Source organism: Desmodus rotundus, chromosome 12, assembly GCF_022682495.2.
Source record: "Desmodus rotundus isolate HL8 chromosome 12, HLdesRot8A.1, whole genome shotgun sequence".
Classification (NCBI taxonomy): domain Eukaryota; kingdom Metazoa; phylum Chordata; class Mammalia; order Chiroptera; family Phyllostomidae; genus Desmodus; species Desmodus rotundus.
This window is the reverse complement of record NC_071398.1, coordinates 62613346-62628099: the sequence shown is the minus strand read 5'-3', so window position 1 is coordinate 62628099 and position 14754 is coordinate 62613346. Positions and strand designations below refer to the sequence as shown.

The 14754-nt window shown below is 42.3% G+C and overlaps 2 protein-coding genes across 6 annotated transcripts in view; one reads left to right on the top strand and one right to left on the bottom strand.

Moving 5' to 3' along the window:
* The window catches only part of CAPZA1 (capping actin protein of muscle Z-line subunit alpha 1), a 34299-nt gene extending 33343 nt beyond the window's left edge, over positions 1–956 (bottom strand). Inside the window, exon 1 of the mRNA XM_024570091.3 lies at positions 820–956. Coding sequence (XP_024425859.1) covers positions 820–858 — 39 coding nt within the window. The 5' untranslated portion in view covers positions 859–956. The remainder of the gene's footprint in view (positions 1–819) is intronic.
* A 347-nt stretch (positions 957–1303) lies between these two features.
* The window catches only part of ST7L (suppression of tumorigenicity 7 like), a 62663-nt gene continuing 49212 nt past the window's right edge, over positions 1304–14754 (top strand). Inside the window, exons 1-4 of one of the 5 annotated variants that reach the window (XM_024570633.4) lie at positions 1304–1812; positions 3610–3692; positions 7831–7993; positions 12688–12742. In XM_024570633.4, coding sequence (XP_024426401.2) covers positions 1599–1812; positions 3610–3692; positions 7831–7993; positions 12688–12742 — 515 coding nt within the window. In that variant the 5' untranslated portion in view covers positions 1304–1598. The other 4 variants (XM_045203390.2, XR_006656797.3, XM_045203392.2 and 1 more) reach the window with 4 other exon arrangements.

Sequence of the window (14754 nt, the reverse complement as noted above, 5' to 3'; positions counted from 1 at the left end):
GCCACGATGCTTCGTCCAGACTTGCATGTGTTAACATGAGGCTTCTGTGCCTTATAAACCATCCTGGAGTTCAGAAAGAATCCGCTGGCTACGCTCAATCGGTTAACAAGAAAACGAAAATTATTTTTCAATTATTGTCGTTAAGAGGATGGAGGACGCGAGGGAGGGAGTCGCCGCGGGGCCCTCGGCGCGAACACACAGTCCAGGGAGCGTCTGCAGGGAGAAGAGTGGTGCTCGAACTCTCAATGAGGCTCACACATTTATCACTGCCGATCAGTTCGCCTACAGTGTGTGAGAGAGACGGACAGGGACCTCGCTCTGTGGACGAGTCGTGACAGCAAAATCACTTCCTGGGGAAGGTGGAGCAAGAGGGAAGTTAAGAGGCCACCCTGACCAGGAAGTGGCTCGCCCTAAACGAGCCTCAATCACATCTAAAAATGGGGGGATGGGGTCAGCCCTACCAGCTCGAGGCGGTGAGACAACCGCCTCCTACTGCGTCGCGACATCACCATCGTCCCCTCTCTTAATCGACTCCACAGGCACGATTCAATAAGGGAAAGTCTCTTCTTTTGCAGGAGGGCCACTGGGCTGTGCTTCAGGCCCAGGGGGGAAGGAGTCGAGAAATGGGGAACTGGGGCCACTGTGAGCCCAGGGCAAGCCCCTCAAGAGAAAAGCGTCCCAAGTGCGGCAGGCGTATGCCAGCACGGGCTAAGAAGCTTCTTTCTGCTGGGGTCCCTCCCAGGGTTCCCACTGCAGCCGGGTCGGGCCCCTTTTGCCTGTCGCGGGAGGAGGTGAGAGTGAGAGAGGTGCACTCCTTACCTTCTCCTCATCCGACACCCGATCCTCGAAGTCGGCCATCTTGGCTACTCTGGCCCAGCCCGGCCCGGGCGCGAGGCAGGCCGGGAAGGAAGCTGAGTGATGGAAGCGCCGCGGGGGCCGCCGCAGAGACCCGCCCGGGCCGTCTGGAGGACCCGCCCGGAAACGCCGAACCAGAGGGCGCCATGTCAGTTACGGGCGCTGGGGCGGGGGTGGCTCAGAGCGCCGGCGCCCCGGAAAGTCGCCTTTGCCTTAACTGATCTTTAAGTCTCATATCGTCCTCTCCGTTACGTACATTGCCTCATTCATCTACGGAGGGCGCGTGTTTCGACTGTTCTTGGCGCCCGAGCTCCATGCGACCGAATAGCAATTGCTATTCCAATAGGTTTTCCCAGGACCAGTGATTTCCATGGCAGACGAGTCGAAAAGAAGTGTGGCTCGGCCCTGCTCGATCCGTAGCTTTCCCAAGCCTAGCAGAGCGGGCAGGGGGTTGAAAGGTGACCCTCACTCGCACGGAAGCAACACCACTTCGCTCCGGGGTCACATCTTAGCCTAGTTTCTGCAGGAGTAGGTGCCGCTCTCCGCCCCTTCCCACCCTCGGAAGGAATGGGGAGCGCCGGCCCTGGGACGCTCCTTCACCTTCCCAATCTCGGTCCCCGTTCCCTGGGCCGCTCAGCCTTCACGGAGGCCAACCTCAGGTCCGCCACTATCCCAGGATTCCCGACGCCGGGTTTCCTGCCCAGCTCCCCCTCCCAGCGCCCGGCGCCCGAGGGAGCGGCAAGATGGCGGACGGTGGCGGCTTGGCTGAAGCCGCGACTGCTGCGGCTTCTCCCCCGGCACCTGCTCCTGGCCTGAGCCCGCCGCGGGGCTGGAGGGAGCGGCTGCGGGCCAGGCTGGCGGGGACTGGGGTTTCGCTGTGGTTCGTGGTGGGGCTGGGGCTGGGACTGCTTTACGCTCTGAGGGTCCCGCTGCGGCTGTGTGAGAATTTCGCAGCGGGTGAGAGGCCCAGACTTTTCCGGGGACGGGCAAGGGGGCCAGGAGAAGTCCCGGGGGCAAGGGCCAAAGGGCAGAGATTCAGGGTCCCTGGTGGGCTTCGGAGAAGGAGCCGGTGGGGTGCGGCCGAGTGGGTTTTTTTCTCGGGCCGCAGCCCCGCAGCTGACTGTCAAACCCTAGCTGCTGCCGCCGGCCCCTCCCTGCAGCTAGGGCCCGCCCTCAGTCTGCTGTCCTCGTTCGCCCGGGGACACGCCACCCGCCGGGCTGCGGGCTTCCGGCGGTAGGACTGAGGGGGAGCCCTTGCAAGCTGGGAGGCAGAATTTGTACACGCCCCCCGCCCCCGACCACCACCGCCATTGGCGGGAGCCCTTCCTTTGAGCCTCCCGCCGCTCTACTGCTGGGACCGCCGACCCAGACCACGAAGAGGAGCGCCTCGGAGCTTCGCTTTAGAGAGCGGAGATCTGAAAGGAAGAAAATGCCGTGATCTTAACCACCCATTCTCATGTTTTAAAATAGTTCTGTCGAGCCATCGTTTTCGTGATATTTTTTGGCTGTTCTTTGCTTGGGGCTTTATCTTGGGTGCTACAATAGAAGAGCACAGGTAGTAAAGATTAAGAGAGCCCGCCACCGCAGCGGGTTCTTTGTTTCAACATTTAAGCAGAGCTTGCGATGTAGTGTGGGCTGAGGGTACAAAGCGAGTGGGAAGGGATCCTCGTGGGGTGCTGCAGAATCACCCTTGAGCAGTAGTCAGGACACAGCGGATGGGAGCCGGGGCCGCTTACCACGTGCTTACAGTGTTTCCACCCCAGCTCTGAACAGCAACCCCAGAACAAGACGGAAGCATTTCTGTTACGGGATGACTGACTGTCAGTGCCATGGTTTATTTTTCTGTGGCACGAAAAGGGCAAATGTCCCCATTTCTATTCCATGAGATGCCACGAAAGACGGGGATAATGCACGGAAATATTTTGGACTTTTTAGAACAAAAGCATTATGTAAATTCAGATATAACTAACATGCTAAAAAGCAAGCTAAGTAAATGAGCCTTGGTACACTTCGAAGCATCGAATTTGCTGTCTCTGTAATAGGTTAATTAATGAAGTGCTGACGGGCGTTTTATACGCTCAGTGAAACGTTATTCATTGAGCTCATTTATTTCTCTACGTGTTACATAGGTACACCATTTAGATGAGACTAGGTAACTATTATAAATTTTTCTTTCTTTGTAAAACCCAAAGTATTTATGAGACAGTTATTTGAAGTGAAGAATCTGTGCAGAGTTTCAGTAAGTCAGGGGCGAGGAGGGAGCGCTCAGTTTTTGCTCCCCTCTCTGGGCTGTTTTCCCTCTCTAGCTGACATACCAAATACACACCCTGTTTTCTTCCAACTATGAAACACTGGTTTCTGTCTCACCAAAATAATTGGGGAGTGTTTTAAACCTCTCCTGCAACAGGATGTTTGTTTAGCTATCCTCATAGATTTACAAAATTATGATTAAATTATGATTTATAAGTTATTAGTTTTAATCTCAAAAGCAAGCTAAATTATTTTAATCTGCTTACTTAACAAATCAGCAGTGTAAAACCGTCCCTTTTACATATGTGAAGTCAAATTTTTAAAGGGTAGAATACAATGGGAATTTAAAGTATCTTTTTAAAAATTGCAACTTATTAAGTGAATCTCATACTAGGTATTAATCCACTTACGTTCCTCTACTCATAAAGATTGCATATTTGTAACTTGAGTACTTTGAATCCGCATTTTTTTAAACTTTGATTTTTTTTTTTTCCGTTTTGGCAGTGACAGTATTTTTAAATTCATTGACGCCCAAATTCTATGTGGCACTTACGGGAACATCTTCTTTGATATCAGGACTGATATTTGTAAGTAGTTTCCATTTCCTTCATGCTTTCGTATTTATCTAAGGATCAAATCTCTTTATATGGTTACAATAATTATAAATGTTTATGGATCAGCATTCTCAAAATGTGTTCAGCATTTGGAAAACCACTGCCTCTGCTCTCCACATGTAGAGGTTGACCGTATTCATTTGCGTATAAAAGACTTGTCTGCTGTAGGGGCCTGGGACGAGGGTCGATAACTAGATGCTTGCAGGGCCCAGTTTGGTGCTGCCGGACAAACAACATGAGTGTCGAGGGCAGAGATTAAAAATTGATTCCTTATTTACTTTGAGGACCGGGTAAACTGGACCATGCATGCTGTTCTAGAAGGGGCTGCCGCTGATCCTTGTCATGTAGACTTGCAGACCATTATTACCAGATCTTCCAATTTTTCAAATGATTCCAAGAGAACCTGGAGACACAAAGTTTTGTATAAAATCTCATAATACTTTAATCTTGGCAACATTGGACAAACTAAAAATTTATCTCTGTCTTGAATTCAGCCTATAGGCTGCCAGTTACCTTCCCTGGAGTGGTTAAGAGCAGGGATTTGGAGTCAGGTTAACCATCACTTTCGGGGTGTGACTTAGAACAACTTAATTTTCTATGTCCCAGTTTTCTCAAATGTAAACTGGGGGGCGGGGACATTAATGGTATCTACTCCATAGGATTATGAAGACTAAATGAGATTAGGTATGCAAAAGCTTTTAACAGCCTGGTACTAACAGAGTGAACACGGTGAATTTTGGCTATTGTTATTCTGAGAAGTTCTATCTTAAAGAAGCCTTTTTAACTTTAATTCAGCTTCTCATTGCCTTGTGTGACCAAGCTAGCATTTTTAATTTAAAAAAGCGTTTTAGAATGTTATAATCCTTATTAACATCCCTAGGCACTAGTGTTTCCTTGAATAAACTTTGGAAAAATACTGCTACCCATAAAAATCTTTGGAAGTATGACATGCATGACCAATGACTTTTTCTCTACTTTTTTCTCATCTCTAGGTGGTGCTCTCCAGCTATAGTAGAAATAACAGCATCTGTGTTTGAGTGTTTTGGTTTTTTTTTTTTTTTTTTTTTATAAGGACTAACACTTGACCATTTTGTTAAAGTGAAATGCCGGACAAGAAAGGGATTTTTCTCTTGACTTAAAAAAAAATTATTGAGGAATTCAGGATGAAAAGTATGGGTTAATATAAGCGTCAAAATTTATTGATTTATAAAGCCCACTCATAATTAAACATACTTTAGCATATTTAGTCAATAGCATATGAGTCCAAATAAAGAAAATAAACTATCTTTAAGTAGCTGGTGTAGTAGAAAATGCATCGGTCTTAGAACTAGAAGATGTGGTTTTAAATCTTGACTCTGCCACTTACTGGCTGATGCTTTGGGCAAATCACAGCTATGAGTCTGAATTTCCTCATTTATAAGAGGAGGAAAATTTACATATATATTATACATATTATCTTTTTAAACCAAAGCTTTAAAATTAGGAAATTGAAGTAAAATTTTAAAGGTTAAATTATATCACTACTCTCGCAATACCGATGGGTTTTCATTAGGAAAGGTTATTATTGTTTATAAGTTCTTTTATCACCCAGGCATACCAAACTTGTACACACACACATACACACACATACATGTACACTGAGGTAAGCTTGGGAGGCAGGCTGTGTAGTGGTTTGCAGGTCTGAAGTCAGGCAGACTTGACTTCAACTCTGCCAGGTGCTGGTGGTGTGACCCATCGCTAGTTATTTAGAGCTGGAGCAGGTGTCCTCTCTGAAATCGGTTGTTGTAAGGGGTGATGACATAAGGCAGGTAAAGGACTTGGCACAACGCTTGATAAGTATTAGCAACTATTATCATTGCTCATTTGTGCTGAAAAGTTGACTCAAAAGGTGAAAAAGACTAACATTATATTGATTAATAAAAAACACCAACATTTAATGTAGTGAAGGACGGTGTGTCAGTGCTGCCTTTGTGATTCCTGTGCCTGACTGTGATCCGATATAAATCTTGTCTTTTCTGTCGCATGAATAATTTCTGATTTTGTAATTTCTTCTGGTTGTTTTAAAGAGGTTTCATCGCACTTCTTAGTAAAACATGATAGGAGCCAAACCAGGGCTGTATTTGGTGGTGATTAACTGCCTGGTAACTCTGTAAAAGCAGGCAGCTAACTGCCTGCTAACTCAGGAAGAGAAGCCATGCTAGACTGAGCATAAAATGTTAGTGGTATGATAGAAAAAGTTCTGCACCTCGGTTTTCTAGCACTGTCCTATATATGTTACTAAACAGTCAGTGGAGTAATTGGGCTGCAATATAGTGCAAAGTGACTGCATATATTGCCATCTTTGTAACATATTCTATTGTTTACTGAAGCAAAAAAATAACACTCCTGAAGGTTTAGAACCTGATTTCTCTCTGTGTGGGACCGCCTGTATTTCTGACCATAGCAAAATAGTTTTTGGAAAGATTAGAATCTCTTAGGCAGTTGTGGATGTGTTTGCTTATTCTTCAAACAAAGTAATACGTTTGTCTGCTACATTTGGCAGAATAGTCTGTCAGTTAACTTTCTAAGGGATGTGGACCACAAATGAGAGGAGGAAGACATTAAAGTTATTTTACAGTCAAAGCATAGAAAATAGCTACTAATAATTTGACCAGTTTTAATCTATAAAGTCCCTGATTGATTGATTATTCATTTGGCAAATATTTGTAGAGAGCCTTTCATCTCTTAGGCATTCTTTTGGATTTTGGGGGATACCATGGTAAGCAGACAAATACAGATTCTGTTCTCATGAAACGTGGTCTAGAAGGTGACTGTGGACATTGCTTCATTCATCTGACAATTTGTTATCGAGTACCTACCTGCTGGGTGCCACACTATTTCCGAGCACTGGGCTAACAGCAATGAACAAAACAGATGAAGTCCCTGTGCTCGTGTAGCTTGCATTATATTAGAGCAGCATACAGTAAAAGATAAATAAGTAAAACAAATAGTATGTTTTTACTATCAGTGATACATGCTGAAGGGGAAAATGAAGCAGAAAAACGCATGTGAAGTGTCAGAGGGAAAGGTTGCAGTTTTAGACAGGGAAGTTAGGGAAGGCTTCACGGAAACAGCGATTCTTTCGTAGAGACCTGAAGCACATGAGAAAGCCAGCTGTGTGGTTTGTGTTACTTCTTCCTGAAGGGGTGGTATGCTCGGGAGCTTGAAGAATAGCAACAAGATCAGTTGTTCCACTAATTATTACAGGGAAAAGATTCCTGTGAAAGGAAAGCACAGATCCAATGTGAGTACAGCTTTCTGTTTCGTGGAATCAGGAAAAGTTTCCCAAGGGTGTGTCATTGAAGCTGCAACCCAAAGGAGCCAGGCAAAGGCAGTTGAGAAGGTTGGAGTGTCCAAATATGACACATTCTGCTAACTTAGCACAGAGAACTAGCTTCTTTTTGTAACAGTGGTGAACCATGGAAACGGAGAGAAGTGAATATCCTGATTTTTAAATGGTTCAAAATGGGAATCAACCTGACTCTTAAACTACATTAATAATACTGCCAAATACTAGAGCAGTAACTTTTTGCTCAAAAGGCACTTACCATTCTTGTATAACCATATTTAGTAGGTAGGACATTGAGGTTCTGAGAGGCTGGAGTTTAAGTGACTTGCCCAAAGCCCACAGCTAATAGCCAGCCAAATCAGGAGTCAAATTCGGGCATTCTCACCCTAGTCTAACCCACCGTCTGGGGTTAGTTGTTTCAGGCTCGTTTTCCTCTTACCTATGCTCTAGAGATAGAAGAAAATGACAATATAATATAACAGAGTTAAATTACCTACAGATGAAACCTTTTTTTTTGTTTTTAATGCTTTATTTACAGGTGTATTCCTTCTAGTTTTGCTTAAGCTTGTCTAAATTTCATGACAAAGCTATGAAGAAGGCATTTCACTTTTGTTTGGCATGTGTTATTGGGGAATCTTGTGTTTGTCTTATTTTTTTTTTGAAGGAGAGCACATTTAAAATGCTGACTTAAACAGGAACATCTTGAGATAATGTATTAATTTGAACTCACATATCTGCTGATCAGCCCTATCTTAAGTGAAGGATGTTTTCTATTTGTCATAGATATTTGAATGGTGGTACTTCCATAAACATGGCACGTCTTTTATGGAGCAAGTGTCTGTAAACCATTTGCGACCATTGATGGGAGGAACAGGAAACAGCATTTCAGAGCCAGGTTCTCCTTCCAGCACCAGAGAAAGTGAAACCAGCAGACAGAGTTTGTCAGGTGACTACTTACCTAATGTGTTTTCAGAGCTGAATAGTTAAGATTGTGTTTGGCTGCGGCAGCTGGAAAAGTCACAACAACAGAGAGAAGTTTGTCTTTCATGTAAATATAGGTAATCCACGGCTTGTACTGGAGAGCAATAGTCAGGAGAGGCCCAGACTCCTATTTTGTTAGCCTGCCACCTCCAAATGCAGTTTTGCCTTGTGGTCCAAGACTCTGGCTTCAGCTCTCATATCCCCATTCCAATCAGCAGGAAGGAGAATAGGATAGGAGAAGTATACCCTTTCCCCTACCTCACCCCACAGCAGCCGAGGATACTTCCCGCGAGTGTTACCTACTCTTTCAGCCTACTTCTGACTGCTCAGACCTTTGTCAAATGGCCATGGCTATAAAGGAAGCTAGAAATTGTAACTATTTTCTCAGTGTACATATGCCTAGCTAATATTGAAAAATTAGGGGACCTTATTAGATAAAGGAGAGAATAGAGACAATTAGCCATCTCTGGCAAGAGAACAAAGTTAGGAAAACTTGTTTTCTTTTATTCTCAATGTATTTACAAGGACATCAAAATTATAGTTATTCAGGTATGGATATTCCATTGTCATGCTTTAATTATATATTTTTTTCTCTATATGTATCTAGTAATACAAAATAAATGTTAATGATATATATTTAGGAAAGTAAAATTTTCAAAGCCAAATAGAAATATTTTTGAAATATTCATTTCATTTGGTACAGATAATAATCATACAAATGAGTTAATTCCATAGATTGCCATAAGGCCTCATTTGTTCAATAAACTTAACCACTAGACTTATATTCGTTTAGTAGAAGAATACCACCTGAGTGCAGTTGCTGGCATTTTTTAACTGTGGTCAGAGAAGGTCTCTGACAAAGTGCCATCTAAGCTGAGCCCTAAAGCACGAGTGGGTGTTGACCAGGAGTACTAGCGAGGGGGTGGCAGCCATTCAAGAGTACAGGAAGGAATAATGGTAATTTTCTTTCCCCTTCTCCTCTTTCATCAAACAATTACAGAACTCCTAACAATGAAACATATTACTGTGAATATGATATAGATCTGTCCTCAAGATGCTCAGTATGTAAATAATTACATAACAATGATTCATTATATAACCTTATTCCCTATTGTAAGATTGAACATATCATTTCATAATGGGAGTGATGATAACCTTAAGAACAATCCAGTTTGGTAGAGAATACAGACATATAAATAAGGAATGGCAAAAGATATAAAAAGATGTAAATAGAGTGCATAGAAGATACTGTGGTAACAGAAAAGAGGGCGTAGTTAGTTATTCTTGGAAGGAGGGCCACAAAATGTTTGACAGAAGAGATGCTTGAATTGACCTCAAAGGGGAGTCAAAGCTCTTTGGTTCAGCTTTCTCTCCCTGGGTTACTGTATCTCCTTCGGTAGTATTATCTTCCACAGATGTATATACTGGGAGAACCAATTTTCAATTTATACCCCCAAGTTCTAGATGCACATTTCTAACTCTTTGCTAGAAATCTCCACCTTTGGTGGCTCTAAGCCCCTAAACTCACTGTGTCCAAAATGAAACTATCTTCTTTCAGTAGGCCTCTTAACAATCCTAAGATCTGTTAATGGTACCCAATTCCCATACTAGAATTCTTTGGGTTGTTTCAGATTATATCTCTCTTATTTCCCTTTTTTTTCTCCAAACAGTTAACGTCCATCATATACTATTGATTCCCATCAAAAATTACTTTGACTCCATCCCACCTTTTTTTATTCTAACATTTATTGCGTCTAGGCTCTTAATATCTCTTTTCTAGACTTGCTATAATATCCTAACTGGCTTCTCTGCCTCTGATACTTCTCCTTTTTGTACGTCCTTTCTTCTTACTATGTAGAAAAGTGGTTCTCAAACTTTTTGATTCAGGAATACTTTATACTCTTAAAAAATGATTGAGGGCCTCAAAGAGCTTTTGTTTATTTACATTGATTATCTCCCTAGTATTTATTGTATTAGAAATGAAAACAAATTAAAAATATTAAGTATTTTAAAGTAACAGTAAACCCATTACATGTTAACATTTTTATGGAATGAACTGTGTCTCCCCCAAATTTGTATGTTGAAGCTCTAACCTCTCCTATAACTGTATTGGAGATGGGACTTTCAGGAGGTAATTGAGGTTAAATGAGGTAGGGTGGGGCCTACTCTGATAGGATTGGTAGCCTTAGAAGAAGAGGAAGAGGGAGAGATCAGTTTCTCTCTCCACCATGTGAGGGGCCATGTCAGGAACAGCGGAGAAGGCAGCCATCTGCAAGTCCAAGAGAGCTCGCACCAAACTGGACCTTGTTGGAACCCTGATTTCAGAACCAATACTGTGAGAAAATAAGTTTCTACTGTTTAAGGCGCCTGGGCTGTGGCATTTAGTTATGGCAGCCTGAGCTGATTATCATAATAAATGAGTTTAGTCAGAAGACTACCATTGTTTTATATTTATTTAAAACTCTTCATGCCCTGGCTGGTGTGGCTCAGTGGATTGAGCATCGGACTGTGGAGCATAGGGTCGCGGGTTTGATTCCCAGTCTAGGGCACATGCCTGGGTTGCAGGCCAGGTCCCCAGTGGGGGTTGCACAAGAGGCAACCACACATTGATGTTTCTCTCCCTCTCTTTCTCCTTCCCTTCCCCTCTCCAAAATAAATAAAATCTTAAAAAAAAATTCAAAATAAATAAAGAAATCTCTTCAATGTCTGGTTTAATAGAAGGCAGCTTATTCTCATATCTGCTTCTACATTGTTGTGATCTGCTGTTTCGGTTGAAGTGTATGAACAAAATCTGGTCTCACACAGATACATAGTTGGAAAAGGGTGGACTATTTTAATAACCTTTTTAGAAAATTGTGGATATTCTTTTTTTGATACTATACCAAAACTTACCAGGAGGTACCTTCATGAAGTTTAGTTGCCGTGTAGAATGCAAAGCTACACCAATTGACTTTTCACTCTGTTGCCCTGAAACCCGTGGGGGTGGCTTGCCCTCTGAGCAGGTCTGTCACTTGTGCACAATTTCACAACAGGACTCACTGGTCATTCAGAAAATGCTTGTTTGCTGAGCTGTGCCCATCTTCCAGATGTTGACACACTTCATCACGCAGTTGTTAAAGATCACATTTGTTAATATCATCACTGATACCACAGAAAGTCTAAGCATTGGGAAATTGCCGGGCTCACAGTAGCAGACACAGGTTTTTCAAAATTCTAATATTTACTCAAAAGCTCAAATTTTTAAAAAAGCCTTATTTTATTTATTTATTTTTAGAGCAAGGGGAAGGGAGAGAGAAATAGAGGGAGAGAAACATTGACTGGCTTCAACCGGGGTACCCCACAAGCCAGGCTTGTGCCTTGACTGGGAATCGAACCCGCCACCTTTTGCTTTGTGGGACAGCACCCAATGAACCGAGCCACACCAGTCAGGGCCAAAATCTCAGATTTAACCATTGACACCAGATACTGTTTTTCTCCCTTGAAGTTGACAGACCACTTTGTTCACCCTTGAGAAAATGTCTGCCAGGCACCTGTCTGTAACCATAAGTATTTTCCTTGGTGGCTCTTTCAAGAGAAAGCGGTGTTGGAGGTAATAAATCCAGTGACGACTAGTACAATTTGGTGTCACTGCCGTGACTCAGGCTCAGTTACAGTTTTACCCAGCATTGATTTTGTACCATCAGCTCAACTTTGCAGGACGGGGACTAGGGTGAGGCAAGTCAGGTGCCTGGGACAAAAAATTTAAGGAAACCCTCATTCACAGGGTTGAGTTCAAGGCAACACAGTTAAAAAGGCAAATATCCTTAATGCTGTAGCATTTGTTACGAAAAGAGTTGTTACTTTGCAGTTCCATGAACTATACTTTGAGAACTGCTGATCTAAACAAAGATCTGGTATCTGTCAATTTTTTGCTTATAAACCTTCGATGACTTCTGACTAAGGATAATACCTAAACTTTTATATAGTTTGTAAGTTCCTTCACCAATTTCCCCATTTTCTAGTTTTATTTACAGTTCTCCCTGTCACCCCCCTGCCCTGTACTGTATAGCCTAACCGTGTTGAGTGGTTTTATGATTCTTCATTTGCTTAGAGTATTCCGGCAACCTTCTACTCATGTACAGTGATTGGTGATTCAGTGTCAGTTCAAACATCACCTTCCTTCTAAAGCCTCCCCCAATCCCCAGAGCAAAATTAACCACTTCGTGTTTTTCCCTTGGAACAAACCATCTCTCTCCTGTAGCACTTACCATTCAGTTTTGCTGGTAGTTTACGTGACTCTCATGCTATGTTTAATTCTTTTAAAAAGGCATTCTCAAATGCTGTGCTAGGCTCCAGGAGTGTGTGCAGAAATGGACACAATTTTAAGAGTTCATATTTAAAAGGGAGAAACGTAAAACCAGACAGATAATCACATCATGGTATGGTAAGTGCTGTCATTGAATTGTGGACCGAATGCTGTGAAGACAGAGATCAGGGCGTTACTAGATTTAATTGTGTGCTTTGTGAAGGTGGGGCTGACCCACACCTTATCTGTCTTTATGCTACAGTGGCTAGCACTGTACATAGCATATAGCGACTATATAATAATGCTGGTGAGTTAAGATTGAACTACATTTGATTCAACTGTCTTATTCCTCCCTTTTCTCCTTTGTGTTTTAGAGTGCAAGGTATGGAGAAACCCTCTAAACCTTTTCAGAGGAGCAGAATATAGGAGGTATTACATTTTGCTTTCTGTATAGTTATGGCATTGGTTTTAGAGTAAAAGTATTATGGAGACACTTGTTTTTATCAATACATCACAGCTCGTCTAGTTGGAGATACTGACACCTAATAAGGTAAAGTGATCAGCCCGAAGTGTGGTTGACAGCATCTTGACCGCATTTATTTTTATGATCATGAGAACCATTGCTTCAAACCGTGCGTGTGTAATCCACAATAAGCATACATTTGGCCCCCGGTTTATGGCAGAAAGCCTTTTCAAAGAGTTTATGAGATTAAGAGAAAATTTCAAATGTCAGTATGTTCTTATGCATATGTGCTCGATTTCAAGATGTATTTGAGGATTCACTAGAAAATATCAATCTGAATGTGAATGTGAACTTGATTTGTGCAACAGTACAGAGTATAGTATTTTTATATTATATTTTATATTGCCGTTTTCTATCTGCTCTACTGTGTCCATTTCTCTCTTGCATTTTACACTAAATGAGAAAACATCTTTTGAAATTTATGACCAAAGACACTTTATGTTTTTACCTGGAGGTAGACTGGGCATGTTATTTAATTCATTGAACAAGAAACATCATGTGTCTACTGTATAGGGGCGCTGTGTAAAATGATGGGGGTGCTAAATGATTAGGCAGTAATCCCTGTGCTTAAGGACCTGATGGTGTAGGACAGTCAGTCCTGGGATGTGAAAACTAGGCTTTTATGAGAGATGCCATTAGCCTGTAGTAAGGGATTCTGCAAGAGACAGGTCCCTGAATTTCTCACTGTGTTCATTACAAAGTTTTTAGGCTATTTGTTGTCATATTATGCACGTCTACTTCATGAAGATTTTAAAGAGAAGTTTCTTAGTCTCAGGAGCACTCAGGCTTCTTTTGAACGACCAGTCTGTGGAAGTCTACATTGCACGCGGTCGCTGTCAAAGTGTGAACTGCGGTGGTAACAACTGTGCGGTCCCAGAGGCCTGCAGTCTCGCTGCAGTCACCTGTCAGCCTCACCCCAGGCCCCACCGTGTGGCCCCTTTCATCTTGTCTTTGATTATGGGAAATCTGAAAACTGATAGTAGAGAGAATGGTATAATATAATATCATGTACCCTTCCTCTAGCTAGGTGTGAGTATTTTTAAGACTTAAAAAAAAAAAAGATTTTATTTATTTACTTTTAAAGAGATGGGGAGGGAGGGAGAGAGAGAGAGAAACATCAGTGTTTGAGAGATACATTGATCGGTTGCCTCTGGCAAAGCCCCAACTGGGGACCAGGCCCGTAACCCAGGCCTGCGCCTGGACTGGGAATGGAACTGGGTCGCCACCATTTGGTTCACAGGCTGGTGCTCAGTCCACTGAGCCACACCAGCCAGGACAAAGACTCTTGGTAGATATTATCTGATTGGATCTCGGAACCAAAAATGTACATGCTAACTTACATTTATACCAGCAGTATGTGTGAGTCCGTATTCCACCTGACAACGTATGTGTATTTGCCAATTTGATAGATGAAAAGTAAAAGTTTATTTTAATTTGCTACTTGTTAATTACTAATGAGATTACATGTTTAAAAATGTATTGATTAGCCAGTCTGATCACTTGCTATTATTGTGGGTCTCAGGGGGAAATGAAAGTTTAAATTTCTAATTTGGTAACATCTGAAAGAAGTTCCTCTTCGCTCGCTTTTTTGTTTTGAAAGCCCTTTACCGACTTGACATCCAGTAAAAATCTACCCATGTTTTGTCCTTTCTTTGTAGTTTTACTGTTATACTTACTTCTGACTAACAGAGTTTAGTGAAGTATATTTAATAAGACATATATCTGAGCCAAATTGTTTTATCCCTTCAAGTCCAATTTTGAAGAAGTGTTTGTTGAATAATCTAGCATTTTCCTTTCTTAGTTTTTGTGTTTTATTATACTCTAAGTAGTTGGTATAGATTTTCTTTTTTGTTTTTTTTTATAACAAGCTTTAAAAAAAATCCTGAAATAGAATTTTTAGCAGTGTATTTTTGAATTT